The sequence below is a fragment of the Hydractinia symbiolongicarpus genome, chromosome 10 (assembly GCF_029227915.1).
Source record: "Hydractinia symbiolongicarpus strain clone_291-10 chromosome 10, HSymV2.1, whole genome shotgun sequence".
NCBI lineage: Eukaryota > Metazoa > Cnidaria > Hydrozoa > Anthoathecata > Hydractiniidae > Hydractinia > Hydractinia symbiolongicarpus.
This window is the reverse complement of record NC_079884.1, coordinates 21795906-21815466: the sequence shown is the minus strand read 5'-3', so window position 1 is coordinate 21815466 and position 19561 is coordinate 21795906. Positions and strand designations below refer to the sequence as shown.

The following is a 19561-nucleotide window of genomic DNA, read 5'->3' as shown; positions in this document are numbered from 1 at the left end:
AAATTGCAAATTAACATGAAAACATGAAATCACATGACTCCTTAGTTAGTATGGTACAGGCATTAAGATGTGATTTTCACATCAGCGGGCTTAACACGATAACATAACGTGTGAAAGCTGACGCATGGAGTAAAGCGAGAAAGAGAATACAGTAGTTAAAAGTATTAAAATATATATTTCTCATTTTAAATACAGTCTCTGTAACTTTTTTATTAAATAGTAGTTCATTACCTGCACTGTCTCGTTCCAGTTAGAATACCTAGTTGGTTAGGAAAGTTCTTATCAAAGCAAGCCTTTGTCGGCTGAAAGTTCTGAATGTTTTTCTTTTTCTTTTTTGAAGCAATATAATCTTGCAATGAGAATTGAATTACTTTTAAACCCGGCACAATTCTGTTCACAACGAAGTAACTATAGGGACTTCACGAAACAAAAACGGGAACTTTCTGCAACGACGTTGTCAATAACTTTTCATAAAAGCCCGTTATATGAAAAACGCGCCAAAAATTGATCACGAAAAATTAAACGAAGGCGACAACGGGAAATAAAATCAAAGCAAATATGGCTACTGTCAAAATTTTAAAAAAATTCCTAACTGACAAAGAAACTGACAATTCAATGAGCTGTTGAACACACAAATTTAGAAAAAAATAACTTAAAACCGCCTTTTCTGCGTGCTTTTATCAGCTGTAACTTCGTTAAAATATTCGACATGCTACCCATAAGCTCGAAATGGTTTTCTGAATTCGAAGGGTGAGCGCCAACTTTGTTTTGGGAGTCTACCCTGATCTGCACATGCGCATTAAAATAAAATTCTCCGTCGCCCCGTCTTTGTTTCGTTAGGTCACAATAAATATATCCAATCGGACGAAGATGGTGAAAAAAAATTAAACATTATTTTATCAAATATGACCTTCACTAACGGCAGGAGACCGTCTGTCCCAACGTGGTTCATGTGAATGTTCAAACAAGCTTTCCCTCGACGCTCTTAGGGGCGTGCCACCAATAGCATAATTTTTCACATATGAGTACTTAGCAGCGATAAACACGAAGAATAAAAAGTTTATAAAAACAACAACAGCCAGTGAATAAAAGTAATATTCCAAACGGCACGAGTTTATATCGTCACAATACCAATTTGAATATGTGTTGAAAATTTCGACCAAAACGCATCCTAACATGGCGCCGATACCAGACGCAAATAAAAACAAGCCCATCACGGTACCTTGCAAAAATCTCGGGGATTGTGAGTAAGCGAATTCTAAAGCTAAAAAGAACAAGAAATTATTTCGTTTACATGTCATTCTATCAATTACTGACACAGAAAAATATTTGCTACAGAAAATAAAGCTGCATTTACACGGCCACAGTTCATTTATTCATTCATTTCTTCACTTATTTCTTCAATCATTTACAAATTTGGGGCGATCAAAAGGCGACAAACATTCTTACCGGATATACTGGTAAAAACTTCACTAGATCCAATTAAGGCGTACTGAGGCACTTGTAGAAACACTGTGACACTAGATGCATTATATGATGCAGCCGTGAAATTATTAAACGATAGCCCATCGACATGCGAACGACGATATGTCTCAGTTAAACCAGCTGACACCATGGATAAACACGCCAAAATCATCCCAACACCCATGCGGCGGAGGGGCGTGAAGTGAAAATTAAAATAATTACATACAGGATATATGCAAAATTCCATGACTTGAATCAAGCATAGCACTATGATACCATTTACTAAATTTAAAGAAGCTGCTGGAAGATAAAAATTTTCGTGTAGCTTTAGTTTCATATATTCACCTTGTAGTAGAAAAGAGCTTGGTATCTGAAAAAAGAAAGAATTTGATGTAATATTACGCCAGTCTAGCGAACAACTTAGGAAAAATAATAAAGTAAACTGTCTCCTGCTCTCCACATAATTTCTTAGCTACCGACAGTTAGATCATCTGTGACGGAAATAACAAAATGAAACTTCGGGGAAATGTTAGGAAATCGTCCAAGCAAGTAGCTTTCAAAGCTTTTTCTATATAAAAGACAAGCGCTATGAATATACCAATATCTACCGAGTATATACAAATTTGGTTATGTAGTATTTTTGCAGACGTCAGCCTACCCTTTTTCTCGACCTTTTAACCGTTTACGGAAGTAATTGTTTCGTAAGGCGCGCATGTTACAACAGGCAAATAGCGCATTTTAAAGTAGGTCGCAAAGGTCTAAGCATCTAAAAAAAGAGTTGATAATAAAACCTACCGGCCGCTAGGTACAGGCAAAAAAAGAGTGTAGAAAAAACACACTGTACTTAAATCGTAATCAAAGTGATAAAACACAGACCTGAAAATATGTTGTCCAAAATATAATCATAGCTAGAAACACTAACGTTATTCTTCCGACACATCGAACGATATCTATTTGATCGGACGAATACAACCCACCGAACGAAACATGCGCATAATCTAGCAGGTCTAATTCCGCACCGACTGGCAACTCAGACCTTACTCTGCTTCTGTATCTCAGCTTTCTCGATACCGCGTGGGACAGTATTTTTATGATGTCTGTTAACTGGCTGCCATTCGGGGGCTTGTACACGTATTTCCTTCTTCCCAAAACAAAAACAAACAGCGAGATAAACATGGCAGCAACAGGCGGAATATAACCAAAGAAGAAATTTTTAGTCTGCAGATATGCGATGAACGAAAAAGAAACTAGCGATGCAAAATTAATCAACCAGTAAAACCAGTTAAAAAATCGACGTATTGCTGCTTCACCATAGGGAGCTACTTGTTCGGCGCCGAAAGTCGATATATTCGCTTTTATACCTCCCGTGCCGATTGATATTAAAAATAATGATATTGCAAAAAAAATGTATTTATGTTCCATAGTAAGTGTGAACAGGTCTCCATCGTACGCTACAACTGGAATCAAGCAAGCGCCAACAAAATAACATAAACAAGAACCATATATGGCATTGAATTTCCCGGCTAACGAATCAGCTATCCAGCTCCCAAACAGCGGGAACATGTAACTCACACCTGAAAACAAAACAATAAATTTACTGACAAGGCAAGAGCTCAAGATTACCGAGAAAGTTTAAAATAGTTTATTAATAAAAATTGCGTTAAATAATCAAAGCTGTACCACTCAATAAAATAGGATTACAGAGTTACTAAAAACTTGGTGCCAAAATCTTCTAGCCAGCTATTATAAACAAGATAAAACGAGCCCCATGTTTAACCATCCTATTTTAAACACATTTCACAAGTTTCCAACATAAAGCGGAAAACGAACAAAATAGTTCGGAAAAAAAACGATAAATATTAGATCCGCGAAAATTTAGTAAATTTAGCTAAAAATGTAGTGGTCAAAGATTTTTTGGATGATCTAATAATGATAGCTGAAACATTACTTTCGAAAGAAGGAAGAATATACCTATTGATTGATCATTTTTTGACAAAACGAAAATTTCTTACGTCTAACACATGACTATGCAAAAACATATTATTTCACAAGTAAAAGTTGTTTTTTGTTAATTTTTTTCTGCAAATTTTACTTAAAACGAATCCTCGATCAAACGAATCCTTGATCAAACGGTTTTTTAACTTTTAACAATTGCAGCATAAGCAACCCTTCTTTTGTATAAATTATAATCAATAACTAGACAAATAACTATCAACAAGCTGTGTAGGATGTGTCACAAAGACAGAGGCAAAGTTCAGTGGTTTAATAAACAAAAAAATCTGTCTTGGTAAAACAACAAAAGTACTGGAATCACAAACCAGGGAAAAGCTTGAATGTCACAAGTAAATCAAAAGGATTGGTTTAAAAGGCTTTTTATCTACAATACCTGTTGCGAAAGTTGACCATGTACACAGAAAAGAACGAAAATTTAAGAAGATTAAGAAAACCAATCTATAGTTAGGGTGAAATGGTGGTGAATTAAGAAACGGTGTGTTTTACAGTTAAAAAGTTACATTAAACTAACCAGAGAATGCTAAAACTACTATGACAGCAGTAGATGATGTCAATTGTAGCTGTGTTTGTGAAAACAGTAATAAATTTGCTGATATGCTGTAATATGATATTCTTTCACATGTCTCCAACACAAGTACTAATATAACTATTTTTGGAATTTTGCCTTGATCACTAAACTTTGACGCAACATCATTGTCCTCCTCATTTTCGTATTCATCAGGAATTGGCATAATTATTATAGTTCTAAATTAAACAAAAAAAAATTACATTCTTGAAGAAGATTAAAGACTAAAAGAAATTCTCAAAAAAGCCAGAGGTAATGAGCACAAAAACAGCCATAAAAAGAATATTAAACAAAAAAACTCTTTCAAAAAGTCTTTGCACACAGTTGTCAGTGTCAATACACTTTCATTTTGATAAGGGAATTTTTTTTAACAATGATTATACTGTCATATGATCAAATAAATTTAAAGTATTTTGAAAACAAACAATCTTTCTTTCACAGAGAAGGAAATGAAAAAACAAAATTAATATGTGTTTTTGGTTACTCGGTTTATTTATACCATATTTCATTTACCTATCTTCAGAATCTTCAGAATTTCCTAGATTGGATTGTTCCACTTGTCTTACAACTAGAGATTAGCTGAAAAATTACGACTTACTAGTACTAGACCTGGTGTATTATATATGGTTCAGCTAAGACTCGCAAAACTGCAATAAATGGGTTTAAGACTATTCTATCGACTTAAAGACCATTCTATCGACAATAGGCATGCTGGTTTATAAGCTTGCTAAGTTTTTAGTACCATTGCACAGGTCTCTGATGACCTCAGCATAATTTTTAAACCCCAATATCCTCAAAAAGTCCATTGAAAACACATGATTCTATACCTAATGTGATGATCCTACACCTAATGTATGTGATCATGTGGTTTAAACAACAAGTGTTTCAAGCCCTACACATAGGGTACACAGGTAAAAAAATTCAAAATAAATTTTTGTCTATTAAAAGGTCCAGAATTGTAATGATGTCTAGCATCATTACAATTCTGGTTTTGATATGTAAATAGATTAAGTAGGTAAATAGGTTAAAGTAAGCAAGGATAAAGTAAATGAGTTGGTTCAAGTAGGTTAGTGAATTAAAACAGATGAAAATAGATTGTAGAATCTTAATTTTTAAAAAATCAGATAGCACTTTTATGGTATTTTTATATACTAAAAAGTCGTTTACAAAACAACCAAAACCATACATAGGTTAATATTTATCATTGCACATCTGTATTTCATTCTCAACAGAGAATGCTTCGGCTCTGATCATGACGGGCGAGTTTAATGCGTGTTAGGCATATTGTAGAAGAACTACTACCAAAACCATGATAACCATATATATTTCTGCACTACGCAAGCTCAACTATTTTTGATATAAAGAAAAAAAAGAAACATTGCTAACTTAACAAATAACATACACAAAATAACAAGCACATCACCCAATATTTAATTTTAGGCAAGTATATAAAAAATGAAAAAAGCTCTTAGTTTACTTATCTATACCACTATAAATTATTAAATGTTATTGTTTAATTTGATCAGGCAAGGATTTAGACTATGTCAACCCTGTCACGCAACATAGAAAAAAATTTCCACCACTACGCGAAGAAATAATTTCCAAGATAAATCCCGGTGTTTTCCAATTGAACCCGGAATCCTGCAAACGAAAATCGGCTTCTTATTTTTCTTTGCGTTATTGTCTTTATCACATTCCTTACAGCAAAGATTTAGGCAACTGATGTTGACGCAATCTGTTTTATGTCATGCAGTCTTGATGCAATAATAGCGCTCAAACCCTGTCAAGGTTGTTTGTAGGTATTACTATAATATGATCTTCTGTGAAGGTTTGACCGTAGCACTAACGGTATAGCGCACAAACCCTGTCAAGGTTGTTTCTAGGTTTTACTATAATATGAGCCTCTGTGAAGGTTTGACCATAGCACTAACAGTATAGTGCACAAACTCTGTCGAGGTTGTTTCTAAGGTATTAATATAATATGATCTTCCATGAAGGTCTAACCTTGGCACAAGACGGTATAGTGCACAAACCATGTCAAAAATGTTTCTAGGTATTACTATAATATGTTCCTCCGTGAAGGTTAGACTGTAGCGCTAGACGTTATAGCGCACAAACCCTGTCAAGGTTGATTATAGGTATTGATAAAGATTATAAGCATTTGGTATAAATATCAGTTGCACTTGGTTGTGAAGATCTTTCCGTTCTCAGCATGGTTTGAAGGAGCTTGCGAGAACGTGTGAAGTTTGTTTTCAAATGAAAAAATTCTGATGACATACATGAAATTTATGCATAACTGCTAGAGGAACTTTCCTGACGTGCTACAAAAACAAGTTGATTTTTATTTAATCCAAAGAAATTAACCTGCAGAGTATAATCTTCCTGCCAATGCAAAAACAAACAACGATCGGAGCACAGTAGCTTAAGCTACTGTACTGTAAGGTTAGTTTTTTTTGTTAATCTTTTTTGTTTCTATAATAGCTAAGCTATGTGTTTCTCCTTATTTGTTGCTATGGCTATAATGTTTTGTTTATACCATTTGCTAATAAAAACGTGAAAAATATTGGACTTAATAAAGTAATTTTCAGTCAATTTTGGGACGAATTTATAGCTACATGTGGTGGCAGGTTGCTACATCTTTTGTTTAGCTAATTTCTAGCGTTTATCTTATAGCAAAAGCCTAGTAAACTAACTTTATCATTTTTCCCTTTTTGATATTTTTGAGGAAGAGAGATACGTATCCTTTCCACTTATAACTACTGTCCACAAAATTTGTTACATTCCGTTAGAATTTTCGTTACGCTTTTTAAATTCTTTTATACCGAACGGAATCATTTGCTTTTGTTAGTTTTTTATAAACTTTTTACTGATCTTATTTTTCAAACTAACTTTAGTTATCAAAAAGTTTATTTGCCTCACATGGCAATTAAAAAAGCTTGTTATGATTTTAAAATATTCTGATTGGTTCAAATTCTCGAAAAATCAAGCTTATTGGCTTAAAAAACAATGTCATAGCGGATCAGCCGTACCTAAAGTAATAAACAATGTGCCTGTTCTTCAATCGCTGATTTTGCATTTATGTATAGAAAATGCTACAAACATTTCCAGCATTAAGAAAAGTATTTTATACTCTTTAGGTACAGCAACGTGAGATATGCTGAAGAAACTCAACTCTGCCGATTGATAAAAATGTTCAAGAATAGTTTTTAAGAGAGAGTTGTATTCTTAAGATTTAAATAAAAATAAACAATATGGCTTGATATTTTCCCTTGTGTCACGATCTTGTTAAGTAAAACAAATTGGCGGATTAGCGTACATAAAACTCGTTTCAGTAGCAAAGCTTCTGAAGCAATGGCGTATTACACGCCAAGACCCCCACCATTTTTTCTGTTTTTTTTATATTTGACACTATTGATAACAAACAAACATTAAATTTTAACATACTGCTGCAAAGAACAAAAGAATTAACAGATATATATGACATTTACTTATTGCAAATAATAAAGTCACATAAAAAATTAAGGTTAGCATGAATGACCTGTATGAGTTAAAAAAAACTATGTGAATCATTTGCATGCCTCTACACCTTGAACTTTTTGTAAGCTTTGTTACCAGGAAAGGGAGTACAAAGTCTTACTTGCTCAATTATGCAGTCAGGGAAAACTTTTAAATATGCTGTTACAGGATAATAACTATGCTACCTTCAAATTAAATGTCTAATAAAGCCCAATTAAGTGAAACACAGTGTAACTATGTTGTGTTATATTTCGAATGCTCTTATCAATTTTTTATTGGTTTAAAATAATTGGATGTGGTTTCATTTTATACTTGTTTCTCAGCACTAATAAAAAACTGAATTTTGGCTTAAGTGCAACAATTTAAAAATATTTTGCTTTTAACAGTTTAAATAAGTGATTTTTTGCAGTATTATGTAATTGAGGCCTTGTTATTAGGAGTTTAGTTTATTTATACTGTGACAGTATATTTAAAAGTTTTCCCTTACTTTATGGACCTTTGTGCAGATTTATTTAAAAAAATGGACTTAAGTGATATCAAAGTAGATACCATTGACTTAATTTTCGTATTTTGGTACATATTAGCTTAATATAGGCAGCTATAACTAGCTGGAAAGAAAAAAAGTAAAAACGAAAGTTACTTAAAAAGCACAGAGAGAAAGAGGGTATGACAAGAGCTTGTAATGTAATTATAAAATAATTTACATATTTGATTTTTATTCAGTCAACATCTATATATTTTATTTTATATAAATGATAATAATTTTACCCATGTTTCTGCATGCATATTTCCGTTTGCTAAGTTTATCTTACCTTCGCCTTGTGTCTTGTGGCTTCTGCCTTTTGTTTTGATTATATGCTACCATTTTGAACATGTGAGATCAAAATATATAACAGAATACCTCTGAGTTATTCGCATTAAATTGCACAACTTAACATAGTATCCAACACGCAGTTCTTTCTTCACGATAATCACTTTTAGCTGAATCATGTTTCCTGTAGCAGTTGGATTGTGTTTTAGGGTATTGCCACGTTCTTTTAGTCCACAGGAAGAAATTTTACTGACATCAACAAAATATTATAAAAACAAAAAAATAACAATAGTAAAAAACAGCTCTTAGTGAAAATGAAATCAAATAAAGAACTGTGAGATGGTTGTGTGAAGTGTTTGTTTCGCCTCATTTTACGACGTTGGCTTTATGTTTTTTTGTTTCGTGAGGAGTTTTCCTTTTTAATCTTAACCATTATGTAGCGAAACATTTACTAAACCAAGTATATTTTACTAAAATGTTTTGCCAAACTAGCTAAGCATATTTTGAGGAGGGCTTTTCTTTAATTACTCCATTTTATGCAGGGCTGCATGGCTATGATACTTACTGAAGTTCAATATTTACCTATTAGACACACATGGCATGCCAAATCTTTTTGTCCTTAAGCTCAGAACAGTCAAGGATAACCGCAAATTAGGCTGTAATAGTCTAATTAGTCTATGATAGCTTATTTAGGCGATTTATCTCTCCTAATTAGGCTATCAACATGGTTTTTGCTGCCTATCACTGTTCTGTTGCATAATCGCAATGATTTTATTAGATAAAAACGTTCTATATCTTTATTATTTGCGCTGTCAGAAGATATAGCGTTTAGTTTGTTTTGATTAAGACCGCATGCGCTTTGTTACAGCTTCTTTGTTTACGGCCAAGGTTGCTTCTGAAAAATTTCCCGCCCGCATATTTTCAACATGCTAGCATAGCCTAAATAGACTATTTCTCGTCTAATTAGCCGATCCAAAGACTTTTGACGTATAATTTTTAGTACCGTGAAGCAAACTATAAAAAATTTTGCTCAAACGAAGATGATGTAATGAGCAACAAATTTCGAAAGAAGATGGCGCGACCAGACGTGGTTGTCGAGATAATCGTAAAAGAAGAAAACGCATCTTCTAAATAGGAGATGGTCTCCTAACTAGTCTATGAAAAATCTCCTAACTAAGCTACTATCCTAATTAGGCGTGATAGCCTAATTTGCGGTTATCCCTGACTATTGACTATTACTCGAGACTACCCCTAAGAATTCCTATGAAAGCCTTAAAATAGGGAAAATATAATAACTCTTGTTGGGATTATCCTTGAGGTTGAAACTTCCAACACACCTTTGTTTCATGAAGTGGATTTCTTCTGTTTTTTGTGGAGTTGTGATTAAACTAGGTTTTCGGGCATTTTTTGGCATCTTTTCAAGCAAATTATGTATAAAACAGAACATATGTTAAATAACTTTACTTGACTTTCAGAAACTTTAACAGAATGTAAAAATTGGCTGTAGAACTAAAGTAAATTTTCAGTAGACCCAGGCCTGAAAATTTTGATGAAACGATGCAACGTTTCCACGAACCAATAAAGATGGTAACGATAAGTTATTCCCCCTAGACAATATTTCAAATTATAATAATTTTATTTTTTATATATATTTATATTATAATATTTTACTACTATGGAGTAGGTTTTGTCACTAACTAGGGCCAAGATATCCCACTATTTATCGGTTTAAAGCTAATCGTTACTGTCGTTAACCTATCATTTCCGCAAGGTCTACTTTGCGGAAACAAAAAAACGTTTTTATCGTTTTCCGTTTCATCAAATTTCCGGGCCTGAGATAGTGGTATTTTGAAGGAATTTTAAGCTTGTGATGACATCACAGAAAAGTGCTGACATAAGCAAAAACGTATTCCTGCTATTTTGTTCTAACTAGTTGATGACCCTCGCCAAAGCATCATTATCAGGTTTCACCACAAAAAATGTTTGGTAATGTCCTTTTTTTTTAGAAGATGCATTTTATTCAAAAAACATTACATTATTTTGTCTCGTAATAAGAAAAAGCTACTTACTTCAATATTTCTTTTCCTGTAGTGTTACAGAAAAAATTACAGCATAATTGTTGGGTGAGTGGCAAGGAAAATAAGAAAGTTATTAGATTCTCCTTTGCTTTTTTCAACATTTTTTAGAAATTCGCACACATGAATCAAAAAGTTCCATTGTCGTAGAAATGTTTGCTTATAAATTATTATTCTTTATTTGCCCTGTTTAATTACACAGAAAAGTTGTCAACCCACTAATGAAATTAGAAAGTTTATTTACATTCTAACTTTCAACATGCTTACTGACTTTTTGCAAGGAGGTGGGGAAGGGTGTAATTGTTAATTTTTTTAGTTTTTAACTGTTAAAAAAAGTCTAATATAAACCTTTAATAAAATCCTCAACAATTTTTAATAATCTTTTACTAATGTTAATATTTTCACTTTAAATATGGTTTTTTCTAGGTTCTACAAATTACAGCTAGGAAACACGGAGGAAAATTTATGTTGTTAAAAAAGTCTTTTAAATTTTTAGGGTCATTAATGCAACTGCAATTATACATTCAATTTTTTTATTAGTTATACATATTATAGTCTGGAATGGATACTCAAATTAAACTCGTACTTTTATCACTTCTTATTGGGCAATTGGTTGCTCCACCACCAGTTGAAAGAAACCAAGCAGAAATGACCGATAATTGGAAATATAATACCGAAGGACTTACAAAGGAACAAGCACAAGATCAAGAATATTTTCGGTATTTGACACAAGTTGTTGGGGAATTAGAAAAGGATGCAGAATTTAAATCTGTTTTAAATAATGCGACTGAAGATGATATAAGGTCTGGAAAAATAGCAGAACATTTCGACTTAGTTGGTCATCATATTAGGTATAAAAAGTTATATATTGTCTTTAATTGAGAAATTAAGTTATCCAGATGTGATGCTGGTACACATTTTTTTATTGCTTTTAGGCAAAAGTTAGACGAAGTTAAAAGGTTGGAAGTAGAATATCAACGAGACCTCTTGCGGCAAAAGAAAGAACACATGTTGGGGATTGACAGAAATTATTGGAATCCTATTCACCATGAAGATCAGAAAACGTTTAGCAAAGAAGATTTAAAAAAACTGCTGTCAAAGGTGAGTAGTAGTAGTATTCGTTTCTGCTTTATAAATTGTACAATTTGGTATCTGGTACAATGTAATTAGATGACAATGGATTTAAGAGGGATTTCACAAAGGGAATTGTGAATAGTGAATTCAGTGGCTAATTAGGGGTGTGAAATATTTTTTTTCACATGAAACAAAAAAACATGTAGTGAATTTGAAGTATTAAATGTAAGCACTCTTTTTGGTATATATTTAAACAGGCAGTTGTTTTTGAATTCTTTCCAGTAACAAGGTTTTTTAAGAATAAACGTTCTGATTGATTAAAAGTTTACAGCAAAATATATTGTTGCTAAAAAGTAAAAACTGTTTCTACTTTTTGACAAATAAAAGTTTTGTGGCACTCTTGTACTTTATGCAGGAGTGCAGGGTTAATTCCCCTTGGCAGCATTTCAATATGGGCAATTAAAATATTACCATAGCCCCGGGTTAACCCAAGCCATGTGAGGGAAATTGGGTAGATGGCACACTGTGTGGACCTTTGGATGTGGCAGGGAATTGTCTGGCAGAGCGCTGACCCTAATGGATTTTGCGTAGCTCAAGGAGAGCATTAAATACTCCGGGACTTCCCATCAAAGCCATAGCCCCTCCTGGAAATAACAGACAGGGTATATCTTTCGATATTTGTGAGACTAACCATGTAAAATATGCACATCTCTCTCTCTGTATCTACTGTATATGGTGATTTAATTTGCAGATAAATAAAAAATTTCCTTCAATATATGTATTGTGTTTACCCAGGATACAAACTAATGTTGCAAAAAGTTTGTTGTTTTTGATTTTCAGCATAATGACATGATGATAGATCAAGATAAAAAGCGTAAAGACGAATTCAAAAGTTATGAAATGCAAAAAGAGCATGAACTTCGGGAAAAGAGAAAGAATATGACTGAAGAGGAAAGAAAGAAAGATGAGGAAGAATATAAAAAACATCATAACAAAAAACATGAAACTATGCATGAACCGGTAAGAACAACTTTAACTACAGTCCTCAAACTTTGCTTAACCGAGTGATTTAGTTTATGCTGAGTTTAATAACTTTAAAAATGTGTTTAGGGACATAAAGCTCAGCTTGAAGAAGTTTGGGAAAAAGAGGATGGTCTTGACCCAGATAGTTTTGATCCAAAGACATTTTTCAATCTACATGGTAAGTGATAGATGAACTTTAAATAGTATAAACACTCCTGTCATTTTATATTCATCAATGCTTTCAAACATTTATAGCTCTGTCAGTCTGATATGAGATGTTATTTTTATTTTATTTTTAAATGGTTACTGTAGTATACTTAAGTTTTCACCGCTGTTGTAAATTTGAAATAATAAAATTTAAAATTTGCAGTATTTTAAAATTAAACTTTCTTAGTTGATTTTTAATGCAAATGAATTGTACCTGTCGTTGTTACAATCTATTTAAATGGATCAAAATAATATTTAGAAGTTTAAGGTGTGGAGTAGTTGATTGGTAAGATGATGGGCAAATTTGTTAGCCCCAAATGCTGAATAACAGAAATGTCAAAATTTACATTCTGCGAAAATTAATTTCTTCCCATGAATTTACTGATATATTCGACATGCAGGTTTTACACGAACATGATTGATTTTACAAAGACTCTATCACACTTTTATATTTCTGTAAATTTGCTTACGTTGCTATGTTTGCAGATAAGAATGGTGATGGCTATTTGGACATCTTTGAATTGGAAACCCTCTTTTTAACTGATGTAAGTTGTTCAGACAAGAAGGTTTGATCATTCACCATGTTTCATTTTCATTCAAGTTTACTCTTTTAAACTTCAGTTATTTAACAGTTCTTTATGTTCAGAATATTTCGTATAGAACCTTAAACAACTATATATAGTTTAGATAATTCTTGAGTAGTTTTTCGATAATTTTCAAACGATGTTTTGTTATCAAACATTGGAAAAAACTTAGAAAAATGCAGTTTGTATTGAGTACATTGAGAGAGATAGGGTAGCATTTACTAGCAGGCTGATTTTAATTATGTTTTTTCAACAGATACATGAACTAGTAATTTGACAGGCATTGATTGAGATTGATTATTTAACAAGTTGCCTGTTCCATGGAATACCTTTTTCTATCATAACTTACGTCAAATTTTTGTTTATGTTATTCCAAGAGAAAATAATAACCTATAATTACTTTTTACCACAAAAACAACATGAAATATATATGTTTTTTATTTAGCACAGAGAACACGTCGTCTGTGGCTTGTCTGTCTGTAGCTTGTGTGTCTTTAACTTGTCTGTCTGTAAAAGACAAACGGAAATTATATTTATAAATAAATTATTTTATGTCACTATTTTGATGTTAACACTTCAGATTTATTTCAAAGGAATTCTTCTTCTTTATGTTTTGTAACTCTTACAAAACACTTAACTTGTTTATGCACACAGTTGACTGATTGGGACATTTTTTTCGCCAGTAAGATCATTATTCACCGTTTTCAACTGTGGACATATGTATTAATATTAGGTGTCTGGGCACACATTGCATTCTTGATTTACTTGACTGGGAATTATTTAGGATGGGTGTTTTTAATTTTGGATTGAAACTGGGGACAGATAGATGAAATGTTTAATCGGTGAATTATGGTGTTGAAAGTTTGCTTTTGCCATGTGTGTTGCTATTTTATCAAAAGCCAAATAAACTGTAACTAACCGTAACAGTGACATTTTAAAATTTAAAAGTAACTTTACAATAAAAGAATAACTTCTTGTAAATTTTAAATTTAGCAAATCTCTTTTCTGTGTATGCACTCTAACCGCCCTCTTTTGTGCACATCGTAAGTTACATAAATTGTATTTATAGATAAAAATGCAGATGGTTACTTGGACTTGTATGAACTAGAAACTGTTTTTCTTGCTGATGTGAGTACTAATTCCTACTAACACTGTAAATATTGATGTTTATATAACTTTAATAATATGATAATATAGTTTGCTTTTATAGTTAAAAAGTGTAGAATAAGTTAACACAAGGATTCTACAGCTTATAGGGGTTAGGTTAATCAGGTCAAGGATAATCGTAGTAGGGATAGTTGAAGCATGGGTAATCAAAGAATTTAGGAGGAACTGTAACAAGATATAAAGCCACTAATATGGATACAATGTTAATAGAAAGTTAACCGTATTAACACGGAGATTTGGGGTGGTTGCATAAACTGCCCTTGGCCTCTTTGACTGGCCCTTACTTTTGCTTTCCTAACTTACATAAGGGCTTGTAATAAAAAAATGTTTAGGAAAAATTTTATATTTTTATTTGTATTGCATTTTTTTGTACGGGGACAATTTTTGGTAAATTTTAAAAAGTGCTGACAAGCGTGTATGAATGTTGTATGATGTTGTATTGGTTATATAATTATTTATGACATGTGTTCGTTACCAGGTATTTCTATGGAGATATAATGGTATTAGGGATAAATTTCAAACCATTTCTGATGCCAATGACCTCATTATATTGAGTTTTTTACTTCAAGCATCTAAAAATATCATATTCTATACATGTACAAAGTTTAATGACATGAACATTAATATTTCTGAAAAAAATATTTATATATTTTATATATATATTTTCATTTTCCTTCCAAATGACGTCATCAAAATGCATTTTTTTGGTATGAAATTAATTCTTTTATATTCAGTGAAGAAGTCTACCAATAGTTAAAGTTGCATCGACAATATTGCTTGAGAAATTCGAATTTATTGCAAATCTGTAAAAATTTCGACCATGTGTGACGTCATTCTGATTCCAAAAAATGAATAAGTGATGACGTGTCATCATTTATTTATTTTTTTCATTTGCACTTTTATCTGCTTTTACTGCATTTACATTGGAGCAAATTTATCCGGATTTACGAGTCAAGTTGCTAAAAAATAGAAATGTATACAGATTGCGTTTACACTTGGTTTTAAAAATTCGTACAGGTTCAGCATGAAAACGATAAAAACTGAGAAGTTTAAATTTATAATTAATGCTAGAATCCGTATAAATTGACAACACACATATCTAATAATACGAAGTTTTCATATGAATGCAGGTACTTTCTTTAAATCCGCGTTAGTTCTCATGTGTATAGTTCTAAAGTGTATAGACTCATTGTTAAATCTGCCCAGAAAAAAAACTCACATGTTTCTAAATTTTTCCAAAGTTTTTTTTATGAGTTAATAGGCTAATCTAAGTAGCGTTAAATCTTTTTTAGTTTACAAGTGTAGACTGGATGAGAAAACTTGTATTTTTAGAGATCTCTGTCACTATCGTGAGTTGAACTTTGGATCAACTATAGTCCAAGTTTACAGCAAGTTTGTAGTTTTTTAGTAAGAACACGTATTTTAATAAAGACTGCTAGTTTTTAGCAATACTAAATTAAATAGTTATATTCTTTATTAGGATAAAGTTCTAGCTTTACTTCGTCATCAGAAGCAGTATTTTATGTTTTATATAGTTGAAGATTAGCGACATGAGACATAGTAAGTGTAAAAATTTCAATTTTTGATTGATGTTTTACTTTTGTTTTCGTTATGTTTAGTTGGACAAGAATTACAATGAAAGTGATCCTGATGTTGATTTGAAAGAACGTGATGAAGAATTAGCTCGCATGAGAGAACACGTCATGAAATCTGTAAGTTCGATAAATACCTCCAACCCATATCTTGAATCCAAAAATATTTTTCGAGTAAAATATTAGTCAAGTTAAATATTATTTGAGTTGATTATTGTTTGAGTAAAATATTATTCGAATAAATATTGTTCGAGTAAAATATTTTTCGGATAAAATATTTTTCGGATAAAATATTATTCGAGTAAAATATTATTCGAGTAAAATATTATTCGAGTTTTTTTGGAAAGCAATACAAACGACAAATTTTAATGAACGTCTACAAAATTGTGCCGTGTAATTATGTGCCATTGTCAAAATTCTGTTTTGTATTCTTCGGATATTTCCGGTGAACCCAAAATACTAACTGGAGAACTCTTCGCCGATTTTTTAAGCAACCAGTGTTATTATCGAGATCAACATTTTCCCTCGTAGATGGATCGAGATAACGACGGTTTAATCTCTAAAGAAGAATTTATGATGGAAACGAAAAAAGACGACTTTGAGAAAGACGATGAATGGAAACCACTGACTGAAGAAGACCAGTATACAGACGAAGAGTTTGATGAATACGAAAAAATGTTACAACAGGACGGTGAACGCCATGGGGATGAACACCATGAAGACGATAAGGTATTGTCTTAAATTAGAAGGCACATGCGACTACTCTTGGTAACCTAATCGCAGGAAAAGGAGGGCCTATTTTGATTTAATACACCTTCCCTAAAAACATAATAGATAAAAGAAATAAAAAATACAATCGTCCACTTTCCTTTTTTTTTAATTGGAAAAACCCCTTCCTAATTATAAAGATTGACAACAAATAAAAGAAAAGAGGTGCATTTTATAAAAGATAACAGAATTTAAGTAAAAAAATACCCCTTCAAACTTCAATTAATCAACTCCCTCCAGAACTATTAATTTCCAGAAAATTACCAACGCCCTTTTTCTTAAAAAGACCCTATCCCTTTACAGTTAGATTACGTTAAAATGGTTTATTAAGTTTTAAACTTTCACAAGAGTAAGGTAACCAATTCTTAAAGAAAAATTCTTCAAAAAAATCCATAAATAGCCTTAAAAATATTGAAAATTTAAATATCCATCGACGGTGCAGTGCGTGTTGCAATGCTTTCCAAAGCTATAACATTCTACAACGTATTCCTTTTCTTCAGGTAGATTTAACTTCATTTTTTGTCTCCTTTTTGACATAATTAGATATATTTCTTCAAGCACATCAAAATTTCTCCCTACTTCTTCTTTATTTCTATGCTTTTATTTGCTCGTTATTTTAAAACTTTTTATCATTCTAATCGTCACGGCTTGTCTACGAGTGGAGAGATTTTCAACATAAACAGTTGAGCGCGCAGTTGGGTGAATGCATGCAAAACTATGCTCGAAATAATTTATACCTAACCGTACCTGGGTTAAGGCAATTTAACAAGATACATGTGGAAAGAATATAAATACGGTTGTAACTTGTTGTTTGAGCTTCAACAATCTTGGCCTTGTGTTACCATACACACGAAATCTTCTTGTATCTTAGAGAGCTACCTTTGATGATGTGTACGATTACGTTTTTTGTTTTGTTTTTTTAGGAAAAAGAACATCCTTCAAATAATAACAGCGAGGGACATTAGACATAGGTGAAGAACTCAAGGCTTGCGTCGATAGATTGGGTTTTGATATTAGCTAGCTTCTTATTTACGGCGTCACAATTTGTACTTTCAGAATTTCATTTTTTTATTTGATCTGCAGGGTTTTTTTTTATAAGCATAGCGTTTTATTCAGGCTCACATAGACGTGTGTTTTTATTGTGCTGTGGGTATTTGTTTTTACTTATATACAATAATACTTGATAACCAATATACTGTCTGGACTGAACCTTCTGTCGCGACATGTCTTTATAAAGTTTAATTTTTTAATTTATTCTGGCTATAAGCAAAACGTATGCTTACTCTAAAGTCCCAGCCTGATTTTTAGTTTTTACTTGCTTTTAAAAATAACTTGTGCAATGAATTTTACATTCTTTGAAACCCGTACCTGGAATTGTTTAGTTTTCTTATAAACACGACTAACTCGGTGTTTTAAAAATATTGGAAGTTAGGCAAGTTTTCTGTTTTTTAAAAAGTTATTTTAAAAAGCATTTTTTTAAGTTTTATAAACGTGATAAAGGATGCTTAGTTTGTACACACCCTTTTTGGGAGTTGAAATTTCGAGATCTTTTCCAACAATATTTTGAACAGAAATTGAAAGGTATAAACAACTTTCTGGCGTCGTCGTGAGGGAAGGCTTTTTTGTGTTGGTGAGAAATTTATTCAAAATATTACCAAAAAAAATGTAAATTATTGACAAATATAATACATTATTTCTTTCGTATACCTGACTGATTTTTAATTTAGTTTGTTATGAACAATCGTGAGAGGTATCACACATACTGTTAACAGTTTGCGTCATTTTAACGTAGCGAAAACATCTCCACTAAGATTGTATCAAATTTTCAAAAGCATATAAGTAATCTTGAAATCAAGGGCCTGTACGCGGATATCCAAAATTTCGGGTTTTTTTCGGATTCTGCACTGCAAGCAATTGCGCACATGCGCAGTAACGCATCTAATATAAATTCTCTCCCAAAATAAGCTGTTATCGTTGTAAATCGACATGAAAGACTCGAGAGAAAAAAATCGAAACATGACAGTGCGCTAGGCGTTTCATCCTCATATCAAAAAACGGTTCAGGCCCTGGGATCGAGGTTGCTCTAGCAGGATATAAAGAAAAAACACTGACGGCTGCTTCATAAGTAGCAGAGAAGAATGCCAGGTATTTCTTAAATAAACAAAAGGACGATAAAGCCGTTCAAGAAGACTCGTGCTGTGGACCGAAAAAGTAAAAGAAACAGATCGCAATTCAAATTTTGTCAACAACTGAATTCCAGCCTGAGTAAAATTGAGAATGTTTTTACAACCAATAACCTTAAATTCGTTTATGAAAACCTAGAGAACATATTTAAGTCAGCGCGAAATACTAATGTTTACCGAAAAAGCACTCGGTTTTTGTGTTTGTGTGCACATATTTAAGTAAAGCTACGAACGAAAAAAGTGCTATAGTGGAAATTTCCATGTGTTTTCCAGAGACTTACAAAATAAGCGGTTACGGGAGAGTTGTAAATTTGATCACATTCTTATAAAACCCTTTCCCTGACTTTTTCTAACCTAAGTAAAAGAAGAATTATTCCTCGACTTTTATTATAAAGCAATTTGCACATTTCTGTGTTCATAAAACTTAGCTCAGTGATCTCCACGAAAAAATAAATAATAATTAAAAATTAAAAAAAAGAAAAACGTCCTTTTTACGAGCGTAATTTTTCCTTTTTTTAT

The 19561-nt window shown here is 32.2% G+C and overlaps 3 protein-coding genes and 1 long non-coding RNA gene across 5 annotated transcripts in view; 2 read left to right on the top strand and 2 right to left on the bottom strand.

The window, feature by feature from the left end:
* Positions 1-19561, bottom strand: part of LOC130662420 (kinesin-like protein KIF23) — a 69764-nt gene that overhangs the window by 17064 nt on the left and 33139 nt on the right. The gene's annotated exons all lie outside the window — the stretch shown is intronic.
* LOC130662422 (solute carrier family 15 member 4-like) lies at positions 156-8816 on the bottom strand. The gene is made up of 5 exons (XM_057461295.1): positions 8371-8816; positions 3989-4221; positions 2341-3038; positions 1450-1834; positions 156-1264 (listed from the first exon to the last, which is right to left on the bottom strand). Exons 1-5 carry the CDS (start codon positions 8430-8432, stop codon positions 900-902), a joined length of 1743 nt encoding a protein of 580 aa, XP_057317278.1. The 5' UTR covers positions 8433-8816; the 3' UTR covers positions 156-899.
* Positions 4168-7734, top strand: LOC130662432 (uncharacterized). The gene is made up of 2 exons (XR_008989013.1): positions 4168-6484; positions 7180-7734. It is a non-coding gene; the product is annotated as an uncharacterized LOC130662432 (long non-coding RNA).
* Positions 10656-18563, top strand: LOC130662425 (nucleobindin-2-like). Of its 2 annotated transcripts, none has more exons than XM_057461299.1 (8): positions 10656-11295; positions 11380-11545; positions 12359-12538; positions 12629-12719; positions 14402-14460; positions 16119-16211; positions 16623-16820; positions 17783-18563. In XM_057461299.1, exons 1-8 carry the CDS (start codon positions 11006-11008, stop codon positions 17822-17824), a joined length of 1119 nt encoding a protein of 372 aa, XP_057317282.1. In that variant the 5' UTR covers positions 10656-11005; the 3' UTR covers positions 17825-18563. The 2 variants fall into 2 exon arrangements, with proteins under 2 accessions (XP_057317282.1, XP_057317281.1); XM_057461298.1 differs by lacking the exon at positions 14402-14460 and adding an exon at positions 13235-13293 and having other exon boundaries at positions 10664-11295.